This window comes from Bombus pascuorum, chromosome 4, assembly GCF_905332965.1.
Source record: "Bombus pascuorum chromosome 4, iyBomPasc1.1, whole genome shotgun sequence".
Taxonomy (NCBI): Eukaryota; Metazoa; Arthropoda; class Insecta; order Hymenoptera; family Apidae; genus Bombus; species Bombus pascuorum.
Genome location: NC_083491.1, coordinates 12,730,560 through 12,747,495, shown reverse-complemented (window position 1 = coordinate 12,747,495; position 16,936 = coordinate 12,730,560). Strand labels below are relative to the sequence as shown.

General features: G+C 33.8%; 2 protein-coding genes across 12 annotated transcripts in view; one reads left to right on the top strand and one right to left on the bottom strand.

The window, feature by feature from the left end:
• The first annotated feature begins 476 nt into the window (after positions 1-476).
• LOC132906055 (uncharacterized) lies at positions 477-4,192 on the top strand. The gene is made up of 2 exons (XM_060957906.1): positions 477-1,940; positions 2,940-4,192. Exons 1-2 carry the CDS (start codon positions 1,090-1,092, stop codon positions 3,346-3,348), a joined length of 1,260 nt encoding a protein of 419 aa, XP_060813889.1. The 5' UTR covers positions 477-1,089; the 3' UTR covers positions 3,349-4,192.
• Positions 4,193-4,763: 571 nt separating this feature from the next.
• Positions 4,764-16,936, bottom strand: part of LOC132906053 (calcium-activated potassium channel slowpoke) — a 108,007-nt gene continuing 95,834 nt past the window's right edge. For 5 of the 11 annotated variants that reach the window (XM_060957897.1, XM_060957896.1, XM_060957902.1 and 2 more), the window contains 9 exons: positions 15,092-15,151; positions 13,425-13,821; positions 12,713-12,896; positions 12,507-12,572; positions 11,853-11,989; positions 11,480-11,592; positions 10,944-11,105; positions 10,359-10,452; positions 4,764-10,083 (listed from right to left, as the gene is read on the bottom strand). In XM_060957897.1, the coding sequence (XP_060813880.1) occupies positions 10,003-10,083; positions 10,359-10,452; positions 10,944-11,105; positions 11,480-11,592; positions 11,853-11,989; positions 12,507-12,572; positions 12,713-12,896; positions 13,425-13,821; positions 15,092-15,151 (1,294 nt within the window). In that variant the 3' untranslated portion in view covers positions 4,764-10,002. Of the gene's footprint in view, positions 10,084-10,358; positions 10,453-10,943; positions 11,106-11,479; positions 11,593-11,852; positions 11,990-12,506; positions 12,603-12,712; positions 12,897-13,424; positions 13,822-15,091; positions 15,152-16,936 lie in introns of all 11 variants that reach the window. The other 6 variants (XM_060957894.1, XM_060957899.1, XM_060957903.1 and 3 more) reach the window with 3 other exon arrangements.

Genomic DNA, 16,936 nt, shown 5'->3' with positions numbered 1-16,936 from the left:
TTATCATTCAGCAATCTATTAAAAATTCATTGACCGTTTGTTCGAAAGAAAATCTTTGGGTTCTGTACAGAAGAGCAATTCAAAGAGTAGAGAACAGCGAGGTACTTGACTAGATGATCGTCACGTGCGAAACGTGACTGTCTGCTGATGTTGTCGAAACACGTGACCATGCTCAGCTATATATCTATTTAATAATCAGAACGAAAACCGAGTGCACTGTCTCATCGTTTCAACATTATCAAACTGTTCCCTCTCCTTGTACACGCCGTCGTCCCGTATCGATCTACACGAATAGTGTCAATAAGGAGCCATCAGATCCATTTACACGCGTTTATGCAGGACATGTCTTGTTGTAACGTGTCTAATATTAGCCTCAATCAGAGCCAATAAAGGAGAAAATAGCGCGACACGAGTACGCGCTATTATTTATCGTACGTAACGTACACGTGATGCGATTCTTCGTCAATATATAAAGGTATCTTGATCTTGAACGGAATTACATACCAAGCAGACATCCTCCAGAGCACGAACCATCGTCAGAGAACTTCGTGCTCTTTCATTTTGTTCCTCATAAGCTACATTCCATTTTCTGCTCATATATCAGCGCCGTATCTAACGTCACGAACGTTAATTATATTCGCGGACATTTTACCGTAAACAGCTGTAAAACCAAGCCATTCGTCGCGTAGGTATAAAAGGAAGAAGTAGGAGGAAACTTCCGTATCTTCGGAGCTGCCGAGAAACGAAGGTATCCAAAAGCTCTACGTTCGACGAGTTTAGCTAGAGGTAGTTTCAGAGGAGCTTAAGAATATTTGAAAAACTGGGATAAATCAAGAAATACATCGAGAATAAAAGAATCGGGGATATCGAGGAACAATTTTGAAGAAATCGATCAACGAAGATATCAAGAAGCTACTTTCAATACATCTACAGATTTGTAAAAGATCTACCTAGCCTTCGGATTTCGAAGAAGCTTAAGAATAAATTAAGAATTTTTGAAAAAGTCAAACACTCTACGTTCAATAAACTACGTACTGAATTCAACGTTCAATAAAATTGCAAATACTCCTCGGAGAAGTTGGAGAAGAAATGCGTAATCCAAGCACGCAGAAGATTCTCAAGGACGAAGAATGTTTCGAGATAATTCGTAAAAAACTTCACAAGGACTCGATGGAGGATTTCTCGCTGATAACTTACGAGGTTGTTCCTATAGACGAGGTAAACGGTTTCATGGGCCAATACTTTACTTTAAAAGCTACCGTAGCCTCGCCGCAATCGCCACTAGAAACAAAGAATATCAATTTCTTCACGAAAATACCGCCGCCAATAACAAGCCCACAGTACGATTTTATCCAACAATATGGTACATTCAAGAAGGAAGTTGCTCTTTATACGACAGTTTTCCCGGAAGTGTTAGATGGTCTGGATAAAAGATATATTCCAGAGTGCTTCCTTGGTTTAGAAGATGATGTAATTGTTCTAGAAGATATGGCCCACAATGGCTACGAAATGCCCGATAAATATAAACCGTTTGATTTCGAACACTGCAAGACTTTGATGAAAACTCTAGCAAGATTTCACGCGAAGTCTTTGATTTTCGAAGAATTGTACCAGAAGAGTCTACACGACGAGTTCTCTCATTGCATGCAAGAGACACTTTGGCCTTTGACGGATGGCAGAGCTAAAGCAATGTTCGACGCTGCTGTAAAAGGCATCGTTTCCTTGATAGACTTGATACCAAACTTGGATGAGGATCAAAAGAAGACGTTTAGCACAAAGGTTACTGACTTATGCGTTGATCATGCGAATAAATTGCTGCCATCGATGAAACACAAAAATGTACTATGCCACGGAGATCTTTGGGCGAATAACATCTTGTTTAAATATGACATCGACGAGAAGCCTGTGGAGTGCTGTCTTATCGACTTTCAACTTGCAAGGTAACCGAGAAATATATTTTTATAAAAAATAAAGGAAAGGATTTAATACAGTGGTTGCAAAAGGTATTTGCAGATGAAATTTCTTTTTAAGTTAGTGTTAGTATCATCAATTTCTTTCTCCTATTTTTCTTAAATATCCATCTTTCCTTCCTTAAATTAAGTTCAAAGTGTTATGCACTTATTTTGTAATTAAATGTTATTATTTTTTTATTAAAAATTTATTAGTATACAGATGTAATAATAAATGTAGTCGTATATAAATTATAAGTACTTTTTTCAACTACTGTGTATAAAATAACGAATAATATATTATTCTAATTATTTGTAATGTATCAGTATATATTATTTCTGATTGATAAATTAATTTTCATATATGAATCTCTCGGGTGTCACAATTCCACTTTTTAAATTTTAAATTTTATTACTCAGACAGAAAATTAACAAAATAGAGGGCATACTTTCATAAATTTACTTATCAAAGTCCAAGGTAAATAAAAAAAAAATATTTCTGATCTTCTCTGCCTATCGATGCATATTATGAAATTGATTACCATAACTTCATATAGTGATTTAAGTGATCAACAGTGATTCATATAAAGTGAAACGTAAATAAAACTAGATCAAAGTATGACATCAATATACCTAGTTTGGATAAATAAGAAAGTGTCACAATTCATAACTCACACTTGCAAAATGTATAAAAACGTTCGGATGAAGTTCGTTAAAAGGTTCATCATATTTGTGCATGCTTAAAGTAAAAAAAATATATATATATATATATATTCACAGCCAATACCAATACCAATAAACGTAAAAAGGGCTGATCAAAAATTAATTGTAATTCTTACACACAACTTCATTATCTTACTATTATACTAAAAATATCGCACTTCGTTCGAAAATTAAATCTCTTAACACAGCAATTTCTTTCTTCTCTTTTTTCAAATACCTGTTTCTCTCTTCCTAAATTAAATTACATATTAAATATTATTATTGCAGATACAATCCTCCAGCCCACGATATCCTATGTTTCCTTCAATTTACAACAACACGGGAACTGCGCGAAAAACACAGCGAAGAATTATTCAAGATCTACCACGAGTCAATGGCGAAAGCTCTGGAAGAAGCTGGCTTAGACATTTCCACCATCTTCCCTTGGGCCGATTTTTCCGCATCCATCGAAGATTTACGAGTCATGTGTATCACACACGGTGTCTTAAACATTCCAATCATGTTATTAGAACCTCGAGCCGCTAGCAAATACTTCTCAGCCGAACCAGAACTTTTGGAGAACATTCTATATGTAGACAGAACGCCTTTGGTTTGCAAACAGGTAGAAGATGTACCTCAATACAGAGACAGAATGATGGACGCTTTGTTAGAATTATACGACCACGTAGCTGGTTAAAGAAACAAAATTTGATCAGACTGAATCGACATAACGAATATTAGAACTTCTATTCACTGTAGGCATCAGAGACACAACGCACCAACATTAGTCGCTAACTTGGAAAGTAAGCGGCGAGCATAGCGAAAGGTAGCTTCGAAAATTGGTAGTATCAACCAATTCCATGCAACTCATTCGTATAATGCGGTAGGCACAATCACGGTGGCTTTTTTTAACATTTCGCAGTTTTACTTTGACCTAACTTGAATAAACATTTGCTTAATTTAGTAGAGAATTATTTAATTAAAAAGATTACAGGAAAATTTTATTAATACGAGTGACTCTATCGTTCTGGAAGCTTAAATAATGCAGTAGGAATGATTTGGTGGTTTCTGAATTTTTATAATTTAACATTCATATGAACTTGATATTTTGCTAGAAAACGAATTATATGCGTATTAACCAATTTAATAGAATTCATTCCCTATTTGAAAAAGATATTATCAATACGAATCATCTTATTGGTGCTCCTTGAAGCTTAAATAATAATAAAAGTAAGAATAATCAAGGTGGTTTTTATAGTTTTGTACTGACACGGCTTTAATTTGCCTCGTGGAAGTACGAGGGATATTAGAAGAATGATTGTTGGTACAGGACGAGCAAAGATTATCTAGTACTTACTTTATTTCGTGTAACTAAAACATAGCTATGACTACACATATTTCGTTCATTCTGAATTTTGAAATGAGTATTAGTTGCTGATGTTCGTTGTAAAAAAGTTATTCTATTATTGTATACATAAGGTATAAATAAACAATAATAGCTACATAGTTCTTGAAAATAAAATTAATATTAATAAACAAGATTTAATGAGTACATTATTCGACAGTCAGCACTAATCATTGATAACCAAATTATCAGATAAAAGCTTAGTTTTACATTCAATGCAAAGATCTAAGGTTGTAATAGTTTTTATTGTAAGAATAATTATCGTTATCGAAATAAATAAAACTTGATACCAAACTGTGTTTTATTTTTGTATCTATTCATTACTAATTATGTACCTATTATAAAAAAATAGTCAGAACGTAATTTATATAAGAAAAAGTTAAAAACAATAGGTACATAAATCTAAAAAAATTCATAATTTCATACGAGTCAAATTTATTTCACTCTTGAAATTTGTCTGTGTAAAATCTACCTTCCATTATGTTATTCTTCAATCCTCCTGTATTTTTATACGAAGTCTATGAATAATGTCACGATTTTTCATCTCCCATTTAGATATTAAAAGATGTTAAAATACTTAAATCAATATATGTTATTAAAAAGTGTACGCTACACGGTTTGTATATATATATTTTCTCTCTTATATTAATTATAATAAGGTAAATTTCATACGTCACAACACAGTGGATATAAAGAAACACCAAAGCTTACTTTTATGTATATAATTATTTATATCATCAATTATAATGAATATATAGTTATGTACAATATTGAATCTCATTCTTTAACAATAACATCAACAACATGATTAAACAACGTTCCTCATTGGTACACAAATTGTAAATGTACAGATAAAAAAGCATTAGATGAGGTCAATGAGGCATCGAAGGTGGCGTACGCTCAGCGCGCCTTAATTTTCTTTTTTTCTTCTCTTTATACATTTTATAATTCCCATATATATATTTCGAATCATTTTTGGTATTTTGTTCGATTTGTTTTTATTCCTCTTCTTTTTCCCTCCTGTTTTTTTTCACATTTTTTTAGGTTCTTTTTTAACGTTAATTATATATACTTCGTTTAGATACACACGTCTCACATACACACAAATGCGCCACGTGTATCCGTGCGACGCACGAAAATACGATTACGGGTGATGATATCGATTGAATCGGTGCATGATTTAATTATTAAAGAGAGTGCATGAATAATTTGTATCTCGCGAGCAGCCAGGCACGAGTTCCTACCTTGTAAGAGTGAATCGAGTAATATCTAAAATAACAATCGTCTATTTTTCTAGTACATTTCGTACGTGAAAGGTCAAACTAAAATTAACGGCCATATTTTATAATTAATAAAGAAGAAACAAAAAGAAAAAGAAATAAGAAAGGAAAGTATCAAAATTGCAAAGGATGTTCACTCGTTTGTCAAGTAAAATTCATCTGCCTGGCTAAACCCACGCGACGCAAATCTCGACCAATCATCTAAAACTCTACACAAGGCTCCGACAAATTTCATTTTTTTTTCTTTTTTTTTAATCACTTAACGAACGATTTCCACAAAATCTAACGCGCAAACTTTTGTTTCGTATATAATCGCATCAAGGCGAGGCAGGGTCACCGAGAGTCCTCCATCTTGATTTAACGCGATTCTACAAGCCGCTAACTTCCTCAAACAATTAGTATGAAAAATTGACTGCTGTGAACAAACGTTTTTCCCCAAAACAAGATTCGTTCGATTACGAATTGTAATTTGTTTCGTTTATTTTTCTAAAGTACGTGTCTTAAATTCGTTTCTTAAAATACTGACGCTCCTCGAGAAATCGAATTTTACGAAATCAAATAAGTGACACTAAACTGTCTTTCGATTTTCGCTCTTTCCTTCGCACGTATTTTCATCAATATGCTGATGAAAAATTAAGCGATTCGTTTATAATTATATATCCTGTCATAGCTTTCGTTATCAAAGGATTCCTCGAAGATAAAAAGAAAAAGAGAAAGAAAATACAGGATAGCCCATTCAGCGGAGAACGATAACGCACAAATGAATTTTGGTAATTATTCAAATGAAAACGCGCTTCTCTTTCGTTCTCCTATTATTTACTCTTTTGACTCACTTTCAGCTTCTTTTAATCTCCGCCATTTGATTTTCTACGAATACTTTTCTGAAATTTTGTTAAAACTATAATTTCAATTGCTTTAACTTTATCATCTTTCACGATAGCGAATAAAATGAATTTGTATAGAAATTAGAAAATAAACATATCTAGCATTCATATTTTTATAATTAATATAAAATAACGAGTTACGTGTGTAAAAATTATGAATTAATGAATTCGTGTGTCATTAATTTCTTAAATAAAAAGTCCTCTTCTACTGCTTTAACAGTGAATACTCAAAATAAAAAGAGCTTCGTCCATGTTCACTGACTCAATTTTTACATCGAACAAACCAAATAACAGGTATATATATTAGAATAGGTTTTGTCGTTTGATCTATCAAAATACAAAGAAAGCTGAAAGCGTGTCAGTAACAGTAACAGTGCTCATCCCTGTTATAATCATTAACGTTACATTCGCAATCGATAAAAATAACGCATTAATTCCATATTAATAAAACATAGAAATCGATCGGCGTTTTCTCGCAGATCTACGTATACTAAAGTAATAGAAAAAAAAGAGTGAAAAAAGATATTTGGAAATCAGGAGCAACGAATGACACTTATTGCGGCTGATGCTGCACATTATTTAGTATTATCATTTATACATCGATCAAGCTATCCGATTCGCACGCCTCACCGGCCCTTCTCGCCTTAATCGAGCCATATATAGAAAGTTATATACAACGATATAACACGAACTGCAGTGGCAGTGAATAGTGCATATGGATATTGCAAACAGTAGCAATGGCGGTGGCGGCGGCGACTCGTAATCGCGATACACGGCAGCGTCTACCACAGCTACTTTGTGTTTTCTCTTGTCCCCGATAATAATCGAACCGCTTCGTCCCATTTGCACATATATTTCTCTTTTTTAATCGATTAATGGTTAGTCTGATTTTTCATTGAACGATCGAGCACGGTAACCTGATGTTTTTGTTTTATATATTTTCAGCGTATATCGTATTTGGTCGGATCACGCGATACCTTCATCCTTTGTTTTTGCACTCGTCATACTTCCGCACGCGCGAATCGTTTCCCCTGGTTTCCTTTCCCTTTCTTTTTTTTTCATTCCGCTTCGTACTCTTCTTTCTTCCCACGTATGTGCATCATTTTCATCGATGTGATAATCGCTTTTCTTTTCTCTCGTGTGTATTTCCCTTATCTGTGTGTTACGCGCGTGCACGCGCGCGCGCATGTGAGACAGAAAGAAAGGATGCGCGCGTATCCGCGTGTGTATGTTTTGTGTCTGTGAATCCATACCAGATTTTTTTTGTGATTGTGTTGCCATATACATGCACTCGTACGTATCGTATATGTATCATTACGTGTGCGTGTTTCAGTCATGGTTAGTGACAGAAAAAGGGAGGGGCGGAGCGGGGGAAAGAGCAAGGAAGAAGTATTTGTGTATAGGTGTATCTGTGTATTTCCTTCCTTTGTTTTTATGTATGTATACCTTATTTGATCCGTCTTTGTTTTTTTGCTTCTTTACATACATACATATATATACATATACATGCATACAGACATATATACATACATACATACGTGTATACGTCTATGGATGTATGTACACATATGTACGTTCGTATGTACACACTCGTGTAGTTTCACAAAAATATATAAAAGAGAGTGTCTATGTATACATATATATGTGCATATATATCTATAATGTATATATAGTCGTATCGATACATAGTCGATTAATACTCAAGTTGTGTGGAAAAAGGGTGTTTTTTTTTTCTTTTATCGTTAAATTATTATATATTCACACATATACATACATACATACATGCATACATATATACATACATACAGACATACATACATACATCCACGCATGCATACGCGTTTATGTATAGAATCTGTACAAAGTGCTTGATTGAGATTTTTTATATCGTTAACCGCAAAAGAAGACACTCAAGGTAAAGTTTACACGTAATCCTGCACTCCTGTTCGCACCTATTTCTTGTCATAACGATGCACGTTATCGTCTGCAAACTGTTCGGTCTAAAACTAAACGTACAGAGTGGCCGTTACACCTATGACAGATTATAGCCCTTTTCTTAATCAAATATAAAGCGAAAACAAGAGAATATCATAATATATAGAAAGAAGAAGAAAGTGAAGAAATATCGTGACGTATATCTATACATTCACATATACCTGTTCCATTGAATGCAGACATAAAATATAGTGCTTCGTATTAATCGTTTCTATTATTTCACATGTACAAATTAATGTCTCGCAAACGCCTTTAAATAAATTGCTAGATCTATGTATTACTCGTGTACGTACAAATAATCTAGACGTTTCACTTTCCTGATGAAAATTCATACCATTAAATATGATACTAACTTTTAACTGCACAATACATAGGAAGTTACGAATCACATCGTAACGTGAAAAGTGTATCATTTAAACTACTTCGTTTATGGAATAAGAATATAGTTTCTTATTCTCAAATTAATTAAGAGAATCGTTTAATATAGAAAACATAGAGGCACATTTGCGAAGAAAGTACGTAACCATAAGAAAAGTGAAATCATGTATCTCTATCGTCGGTATGCTTTCATTTTCCAAGAGCTATGATCTGTTCTAGTTGCAGTTATCACCCTGTACATACGCATATACAGATACATGTACATATATGTATACATATTTCCATTTGCTTACAAGGCAAGATACAAAATCACGATACAGGAGACGAACACACGACTGTCTTGCAAAGTGAACAATGCATCTACATGAAAGGAACCAAAACGGTCCTGTCAGTGCAGTTATATCTCAATCAATTGTTTCATATCTTCTATATCTTCCTCTTTCCTCCTCGTTCCGCTTCTTTTTTCTTTTTTTTTCTTTTTTTGTTTTTATAGTTTACCGTCGAATGACAACATATTCGCCTGTTCTGTACCTATTTACATATCCTGAATGAGCTACAGCGATGGTATACGTTAAGTCGCGAAGGCGATTACAATTCCTCAGCGATCAGCCTTGAAGATGTTCTCAAGCGTTTATAGTTAAGCTGTTTTGCTTCGCATTTGTTTTTTAAGTATTATTTCTTATCTTCTTCTTTTTTTTTGCCTGTTTTCTTCTGTACTTCTGTATTCTGCTGAAAGCATAGGGCGTGGAATTATAGTCACACACCGTTTTACGCTTCAGAATAAGCCCGTTCAGTCCTCATGCGGCCTTCAATATCGAAGACGATTAATAATTTCGTGTCTTACGAAGATTTAGGAAGCTTAACGTGTAGCTACCCTCGGACCGTGTTTCATCATACCGTATCCCGGTATCCCTTTGCCGTTTCCCTTTCTTTTTTTTTCATTTCCCTTGGCAGATTTTTATCCTCATCCTATCTTCTTCTTCTTCCTTCGCTTCTTCTTCTCCCTTTTCTTCTTCATTTATCACTTGATGTTATATCTTTTATTTATTACACAACCAAGCCTCAACGTAGAAATGTTTCCGGTCACGATGTGAAAATAAATCACGTTAGCGATAAATAACAAGGAACAGAGAAATCTGCGGACACTATTAGAGGGAAACCGAATTCAGCTATACGAGTATTGACGAAATATATCACTGGCGACACAACCAGCAGAAAAAACGGACGTGTTGATGATTCGTTCTATGGACGGGGTTTTGCGATTAATTCGTTGAGGGCATCGTATCGTAATGCCAGCCAATGAAAACTACAAGTCGATTCAGTAGGGACGACGGGCGGCATGATGCGTTTCCTTTGCGTAATTATATGTAGGAATAAGGTCCGTCTGTGAGGGCGCTACACAGCAACAGTCAGGAGGCGTCATCCTTTCCCCGAGCTCCTCTGCTCGGCTTGTATTCCAGACCTGGATCGAATTGCATCAGCACGAAAACCTGCAGGTTATTCAGTAAAAAGATAATATTATCATTAAAATAATAATGTTATCATTATAAATTGAAATCAAATAATAACATGATTATGTTGTGCGAATGTAGAAGATAACAGGAAAGAATCGAATTTTCAAACATTTAAATCTACAAATTTTCGGGCATTCAAACTTTCGAACTTTATTAAACTTTTATATCTTAATCGGAAATAATTAAAATAATAATCAATCGAATAGTATAATCGAGTGATATCGAGCAATAGACACGAAAGCCCTTTGTACCTGATCTGTAGGCAATAACGTGAAGTCATCTGGAGGATTTGTAATGACGTATCGTTTAGAGGAAGCATCGCACGATGAGCTAGTATCTCGAAACCTAAAATTCAGTTACAAGTCAGCCGTGTGAAATACTCATAGCTTTCGAGACAACTTACGAATCTAAGCTAAATATTTATATGTATATACACATATGTACGATTAAAACTAAAACTATAAAACTAAAACTAAAACTAAACTAAACGCTGGCAACAGTAACTAAACACTAAACAAACAAGTGATACAAAGAGACAATCATAAAAAATGATGGGTATTTGTTGGATGAAGGCAACTTACGATCGTTGTTTCTTTTTTTTTTTTTTTTTCGTGACGCAAAAACGCAAAATGCAAAAGTGTGCGGCAAAAAATCAAAAGTTATATAGTAAGTACAAGAATGATATAGTAAGAGAATAATCAATGGCAGTATAATCGCAGCAGCAAGATGAAAGATTTTCAGAGAAAAAGATATATATGTATATATATAATATATGCGTATATTCTGTGTAGAGTAATCCAATAAATACCATCGAGAGAAGGAAAAAAGTCCGATACCTGTACCTGTACAGACCAATGCACAGCATTCCATACGACTTTAATGCTGCGACAAAGAGGTCACCGTACTTGCCTCCTTCGCCATATTGAGCCAATGGCCCGTCGTACAACGCGATTTGACCTACTCGACATCGATCTCTATTTGCCAGACTATCAGGTGTACTGTAAACAAATAAATAAGTCAATTGTGGATTATTTGAAATATGATACGTTTCTATTGACACTGGTATTAGTAAAAATACTTGGCATTGGTAAAAAGTATCATTAAAATAGTATGAAACATTTTTACACTATCGTCCGTAAATGGTTATAATGGGTACATGCTCTAACAATTAAATATACAGATTCATATGAGTATATGTACATTTCGGTCCTCGGCTGTTTCATTCGTCAGAGCACGTATCCACTGTAACCATAATCTTGGTTACGGATTGCGTACTTAGAAGAGTTTATGTTTAAAATTATTATGTTTAAAATTAGCAAGTGTGCCGTGAGTCGTGAACAAGGATGTATGTGTCAAACTTTATCCGATTTACCTATAACCTCCTCGTAAACCTGCTCCTTCAGCGAGAATTAACTCTAACTCAGGCGTTGCTCCACCAGTGATTAGAGATCGAATTAAAGTCAGCGCGTTCTGGTTAAAGTACGTCTGTCACAGAAATAAAAGCAAGTGTTACGATTAATATAAAGATATAAGTTACGAAGTTGAAGCTTCTTTCTAAAGAATAATAAAATAAACGACAATAGAGTGATAAATCACCAACTGATGCTATCACGATTGTTTAATTTACATTTACAGAAAATTCATATAATTTATTAGTAATTATATATTAGTAGTTAACATTTATACGACGCCACAGTAAGGTCTTTAGTCAAATATTAACATTATAATGATAGAATGCTACTAACCGTCGACATTAATGAATCTAATACGCTGACGGCAAAGGCAGTACCGCAAGCAAACGGTTGGGTAAGGTACAGTTCTGTGTCCGGATCATCGTCGTCGTCCTGGTCAAGGAACTGCACGTTGCTATCATTTACGAGTTCTGTTAACAAAAACACGAAAATATAAATGGCGTATTAATTTTCTCAGTGATAATAAACCAATCAGAAGAACAATAAGTAAATTCTTTATCCTATATATGAAGATTTCAGCTGAGACATATCTTTCATCTTTCATTAAAGAGCAACTTCAAAATTCTATATATTGCCAACTAATTGCACATGGAAACTATGTTTGCACTTAATTTTGTGATTAAATATGTGTTTTTATCAACTTCTTGGACATTCAAAAAACATTAATAACATTTGTTACAATCAAAGTAAACTAATATTATTCGTTTCTTGCAAAACAATTCTTTTGTGAATCTATTTCCGAACACCGTGTTATCTATTTCCAAACAGCTTGTGTCTTCGAATCTGTCGCATTGTTTTCCTTTTCAACAATTCTACGTTAAAATATTTTTACATAGCTACCAAGTGACTTGAAAGTCAGAAGATCGACAAAAATAGATTCACGTTCTTTTCGTGTGATGTTCATATAAAATAGTAAGTAAGGTGTACCTGTTATCATTGGCACGTTTGCTCCATAAACTGATCCCCGTCGCTGCAAAACGATTGGGCTGCCAACTGCGGTCAAATTACCTTGCTCATTATTTGCTGGAATTGCCACTTAATATTTAATAAAATGTACAGGGTAGGATATAGGCAGTCGTTCAACTCGAAAGTTCATTAAAACACGAGCTTTATATTGAGAGGATATTACGAACCTTGGCTGAGCACTCCAATAGTGTCGTCGAATGTCATAGCTTTGATATTAAGGGACGCGAGGATGGCTTCCTTGTCGGCGAGGGTGGGGTCATCGTTGCTAGGCACTTTAGCCGACAGGATACAACACATGTCGCACAGATTCACGTTAACGGCACGCAGATCTGCTCTGCTTAATGGTGAACCCTGCCACAGTACACGTAATTACATTGCAAATGCTCATTCTTAAATTCTACGCTTCATAGACACTTCTTTCTTCTTTTATACTATATTGTTGTTAAAAAGAATTATATTAGTTCGAAACGTTTGATCTTATATTGGGTTATAAATTCGCCTTACATAGATTATAGTGAATATAATGAATATACAGAATAAATTTACGCAATAAATAAATAAACATGATAAATAATTACAATCGTATATTTGAGTCTATATGTTGTAAACATAAAAAACTTCGAAAATTCATAAATTCTAGTAAAGCAGAAAGTTTTTATTTTTAAAGTGGCACAAACAAAATGCAAATAAACTATGTAGAGATATTTATTTAAAGTATAATAAAAAAGCAATCTAAATAATCGAAGAAGATTTATGTTATAGCATAGCAAAAGAAAAAAAATAAATAATTGAAGAAGATTTATATTATAATAATGAAAAAGTAATTAATAGTTAGTAATAATCAAAAAAGAAATTGAATAATTGTGAAAGATTTCTTACGTTTAACACCGAAATCTTTGGTAGATTCTGCAACATCTTCCACTCGCGGCGGATGTAATCCACAGACCCAACTATTACTACGTGTTTAAGCTCGTGGTAATGAAAATTGGAAGCTCGTAATGGCATGACAAGGTTTCTCAGTCCGATGAGAGGCGAGTCGGGATCGGCGAATAGGCAAACAACGACATGTCCGTTTAGAACTGTCATCGCCGCCTGATTACGATCCAGTATGCAGTCTTCGAGGTTACGGGATGGACTCCAGTGGAACATACCCGTTGAATCGTACTTCATTTCGGTCTTTTCGAAATCGAAGTCCTTTGCCTGATCGTCGGCTATTCCGACTTGAAGACCACCGTTGTTATTCACGTTCGTACCGCCCGAGGCTCTGCTCGTCGGCCTAAAAATATAATTTTCACTTTTACTATACAGAAATCGCAGTTCATTTTTACTCGATTAAATAACAAAATAAATACTAGTAAAATACTAGATTTATATAATACGCGCAAGTAGATGTAATAACATCTTTGGTGACTAATTTTTTATGTTTTTTAGCTTTACTTCAGCTCTTTAGCTGTATTCTATTCTATCCTATTAAAGCTGGTAGTCCTGAAATACTCAAGCGAATGAATACTAGTTGAAACTATAGCTTAAGTAAGCAGTATAGTTATATAACTACTTATCCTTTGTTTTCCTTAATTATTTTACTATGTTTCCCCTAACAAATTAACTCATTAATTGCCAACTTTTATCTCTAAAGTAGTTGTTTCATATATATATTTTCTTATTTAACGAAAAATTCTCATTCAGAGATTGCGAAATGTCATGACAGTTAATGAGCGTGTGTATCTTAAACAGCAAAACTATTTTGATTATTGCAATATCTTACGTCGCAAATAAATGCCTTCCTGTATCTAGTATACAAATTGCCAGATAATCATGCGTGATATAATAGAATTAGTAAGTACATTAATTACATCATAACCGACAACGAACGAAAAATTAGACACATTCAACCTTAAAATACTCTCAAGATACTCTGGACTAATTTATAAAATGGGCTGTGTTAATTTCATTGCAATTTACTACGGATTACTGGATATAAATAAATTTCTGTCTTTAGTAATTAATTGGAAGAAATTGGCGAAGTTAAGTTACACGAAAATGTAATTATACTCGCTGAATCGATTATACTTTAAAATTGTAAATTGGATCGTTTACAACACAATTTCTTCGGACTCGTTGCCATCTTTTAAGATGAAACAAAAGTTTCAGTTTGCTGTAAGTGTTCATATACTCATGCAGATTAATTCATGAAATTCATTATAATGGCAGATATTTTTCATGCCTGTAGCAATTTAATTGACAGTTTATCGATAAAGAGTGAAAAGGTAGCAGAGAATAAAGCAAAATAAACAAAGCAAAAGTAACTACGAAATCACATGGAAGAGAAAGCTTGGAGAAGGTTCTGATCGTCAAACAAAAATTTAATTTTTACATAAAGAAGATAATTGGAAGAGGAAAATGATCGAAATACGCTGCAACATAAGCATTCGCATGCAATCATGACAAGCAGATTTCTATATTGCAAATATATTCAATCAAACGTATAGTGTAGAAGAAAGAACAGCGCGCTCAACGTGACAGTTAACGTAACAAAAGAAGCGTACATGAGCTTTTTGACTTCGTAGGCGAGATGGTAGCCAGGGTATGCGGACTCCTCTTGCGATCTGGAATCAGAAGGCATTTGAAACGTTGGATTCGTCGATTTGTAGACGCTCTTTTCTTCGTTCGCCATCGAATAACGTTAAATCATAACGATAAGGAAACAAGAATGAAAAAGTTCATTTATAAATAGCAATGATAATACATAATGATTTTCATGATTGGTTATGACATTTGAAAATTTCGAATATCTGATTTCTTTTCTTCTTTTATTCTTTTCTTTAAAACGTAATGTACGCTAGAATGATTCATTTCTGGATCAGTAACATTAAAAAATGAAAAATATATAAATGTAAGAATTATGTAGCTTCCTCCATAGGAAGTATCTGCTTTGATAAAGTTTGACATCTATTCTATATTGATCAAACAAATGTGAGGAATGGATATAATTGCAGTCTATTCATGAAAAAAAAAAAAAAATACTAGGATAATCATATGATCAACACAATAAGTGTGGTGCAAACAAGCGGATTTCATCATATAGGGATTTCTCACGTTTCAGCTGTACATATACAAAATTATAAAAGCACAGACAGCGGTCCTACCATAACAGGTAAAAGCTGGTCATTGGATATCGCGTAGGAAAAGGAAGAATTTATATTTCATGGGCTGCTATTAACTTATTAACATGCGATATAATACTTTCGTGAGCGATCGAATAAAAGAGAGGAAATAAATGGAAAAGAAAATATTATACCTGAATATTACATCGTGTAACTCTAACAATAATTATTTATTTTTTTAGCACGAGGAATATTAGATTTTGCAGAGATATCTCTAAATAAATCTATTATCCTGAGCTTTCTTCGATATGAGCAACAAATTGAGTGACGGAAGTTGTTACGGTATTACGATATTAATTAAATTAAAAATTAATTACAAAGAAATACATAATCCCGTTACAACGAAAAGCTCTGCTAAAACGATACTATATTGGCTTTGTCCTCGTTTTATTTTTCGAGCTACGTAAGCTAGAAAATAGATCATCAATTAAAAGGATGTCTTCCACCAACTGTAAAAATTATACCTCTAATTCTGCATGTCATAGTTTGTTACGATACATGGATCCAATATACTGTTAGTTCGTAGCCATCACGAACTTTTGCGTGTTGCTAGAAGGATAAGGGGAAAACAGGGAATGTCTATTTTTAATGAATTTACGTTGTACAGCGCCTTTTATTGATAGCAATTCCCGCAGAAAAGTTCCGTTCTGGAACCGCAGAACAGTTTCAGAATATATTTTTTCGATAAAAGTAATCGTAGGAAACTAAATAATGAACAAAACTGATCATACAGTATGTAACCTGTTGCAAGATTACTTGAATTCATGATGATGATTCTGGATCGCATGGAAGTTCTCTACCGAGAATAGTAATAATAGAATATTTATCGTCACTTATGTTGGATAACTTTTAAAAACATGCTGATTAAAGGAAAATAGATGCAAATATATCGTTGAAAGAATACTGTGTCAGACAGCGTAGTGCACTCTGTAAAGATAAATTATTTCATCGAAGATTCTTTTAACAGAGTAGTGTTTTTATATTTTGTGAGATGAATCGTTTCGAGTAATTGCTTCGACGTTCCATTAGGTTATTCAAAGCACATGATTTAAAATGATTTCATGACAGTATTGCAAAATGTATGTGATTTTGTTAGCGATTAAAAACAAACATCTTACGATGTATATGCAACGATGAATTTTGTTCGACTTACGTATTAAGAGTGAACTAAACGATGTACAGTTTGAATAACCCATTGTATACAGCTTAAGAAAATTGTGTGGAAAT

Bases quoted from the DNA above. Each gene is read 5' to 3' on its own strand.
- LOC132906055 (XM_060957906.1), top strand. From the start codon at position 1,090: ATGCGTAATCCAAGCACGCAGAAGATTCTCAAGGACGAAGAATGTTTC. The intron at 1,941-2,939 runs GTAACCGAGAAA...TTATTATTGCAG, and splicing joins ATCGACTTTCAACTTGCAAG to ATACAATCCTCCAGCCCACG.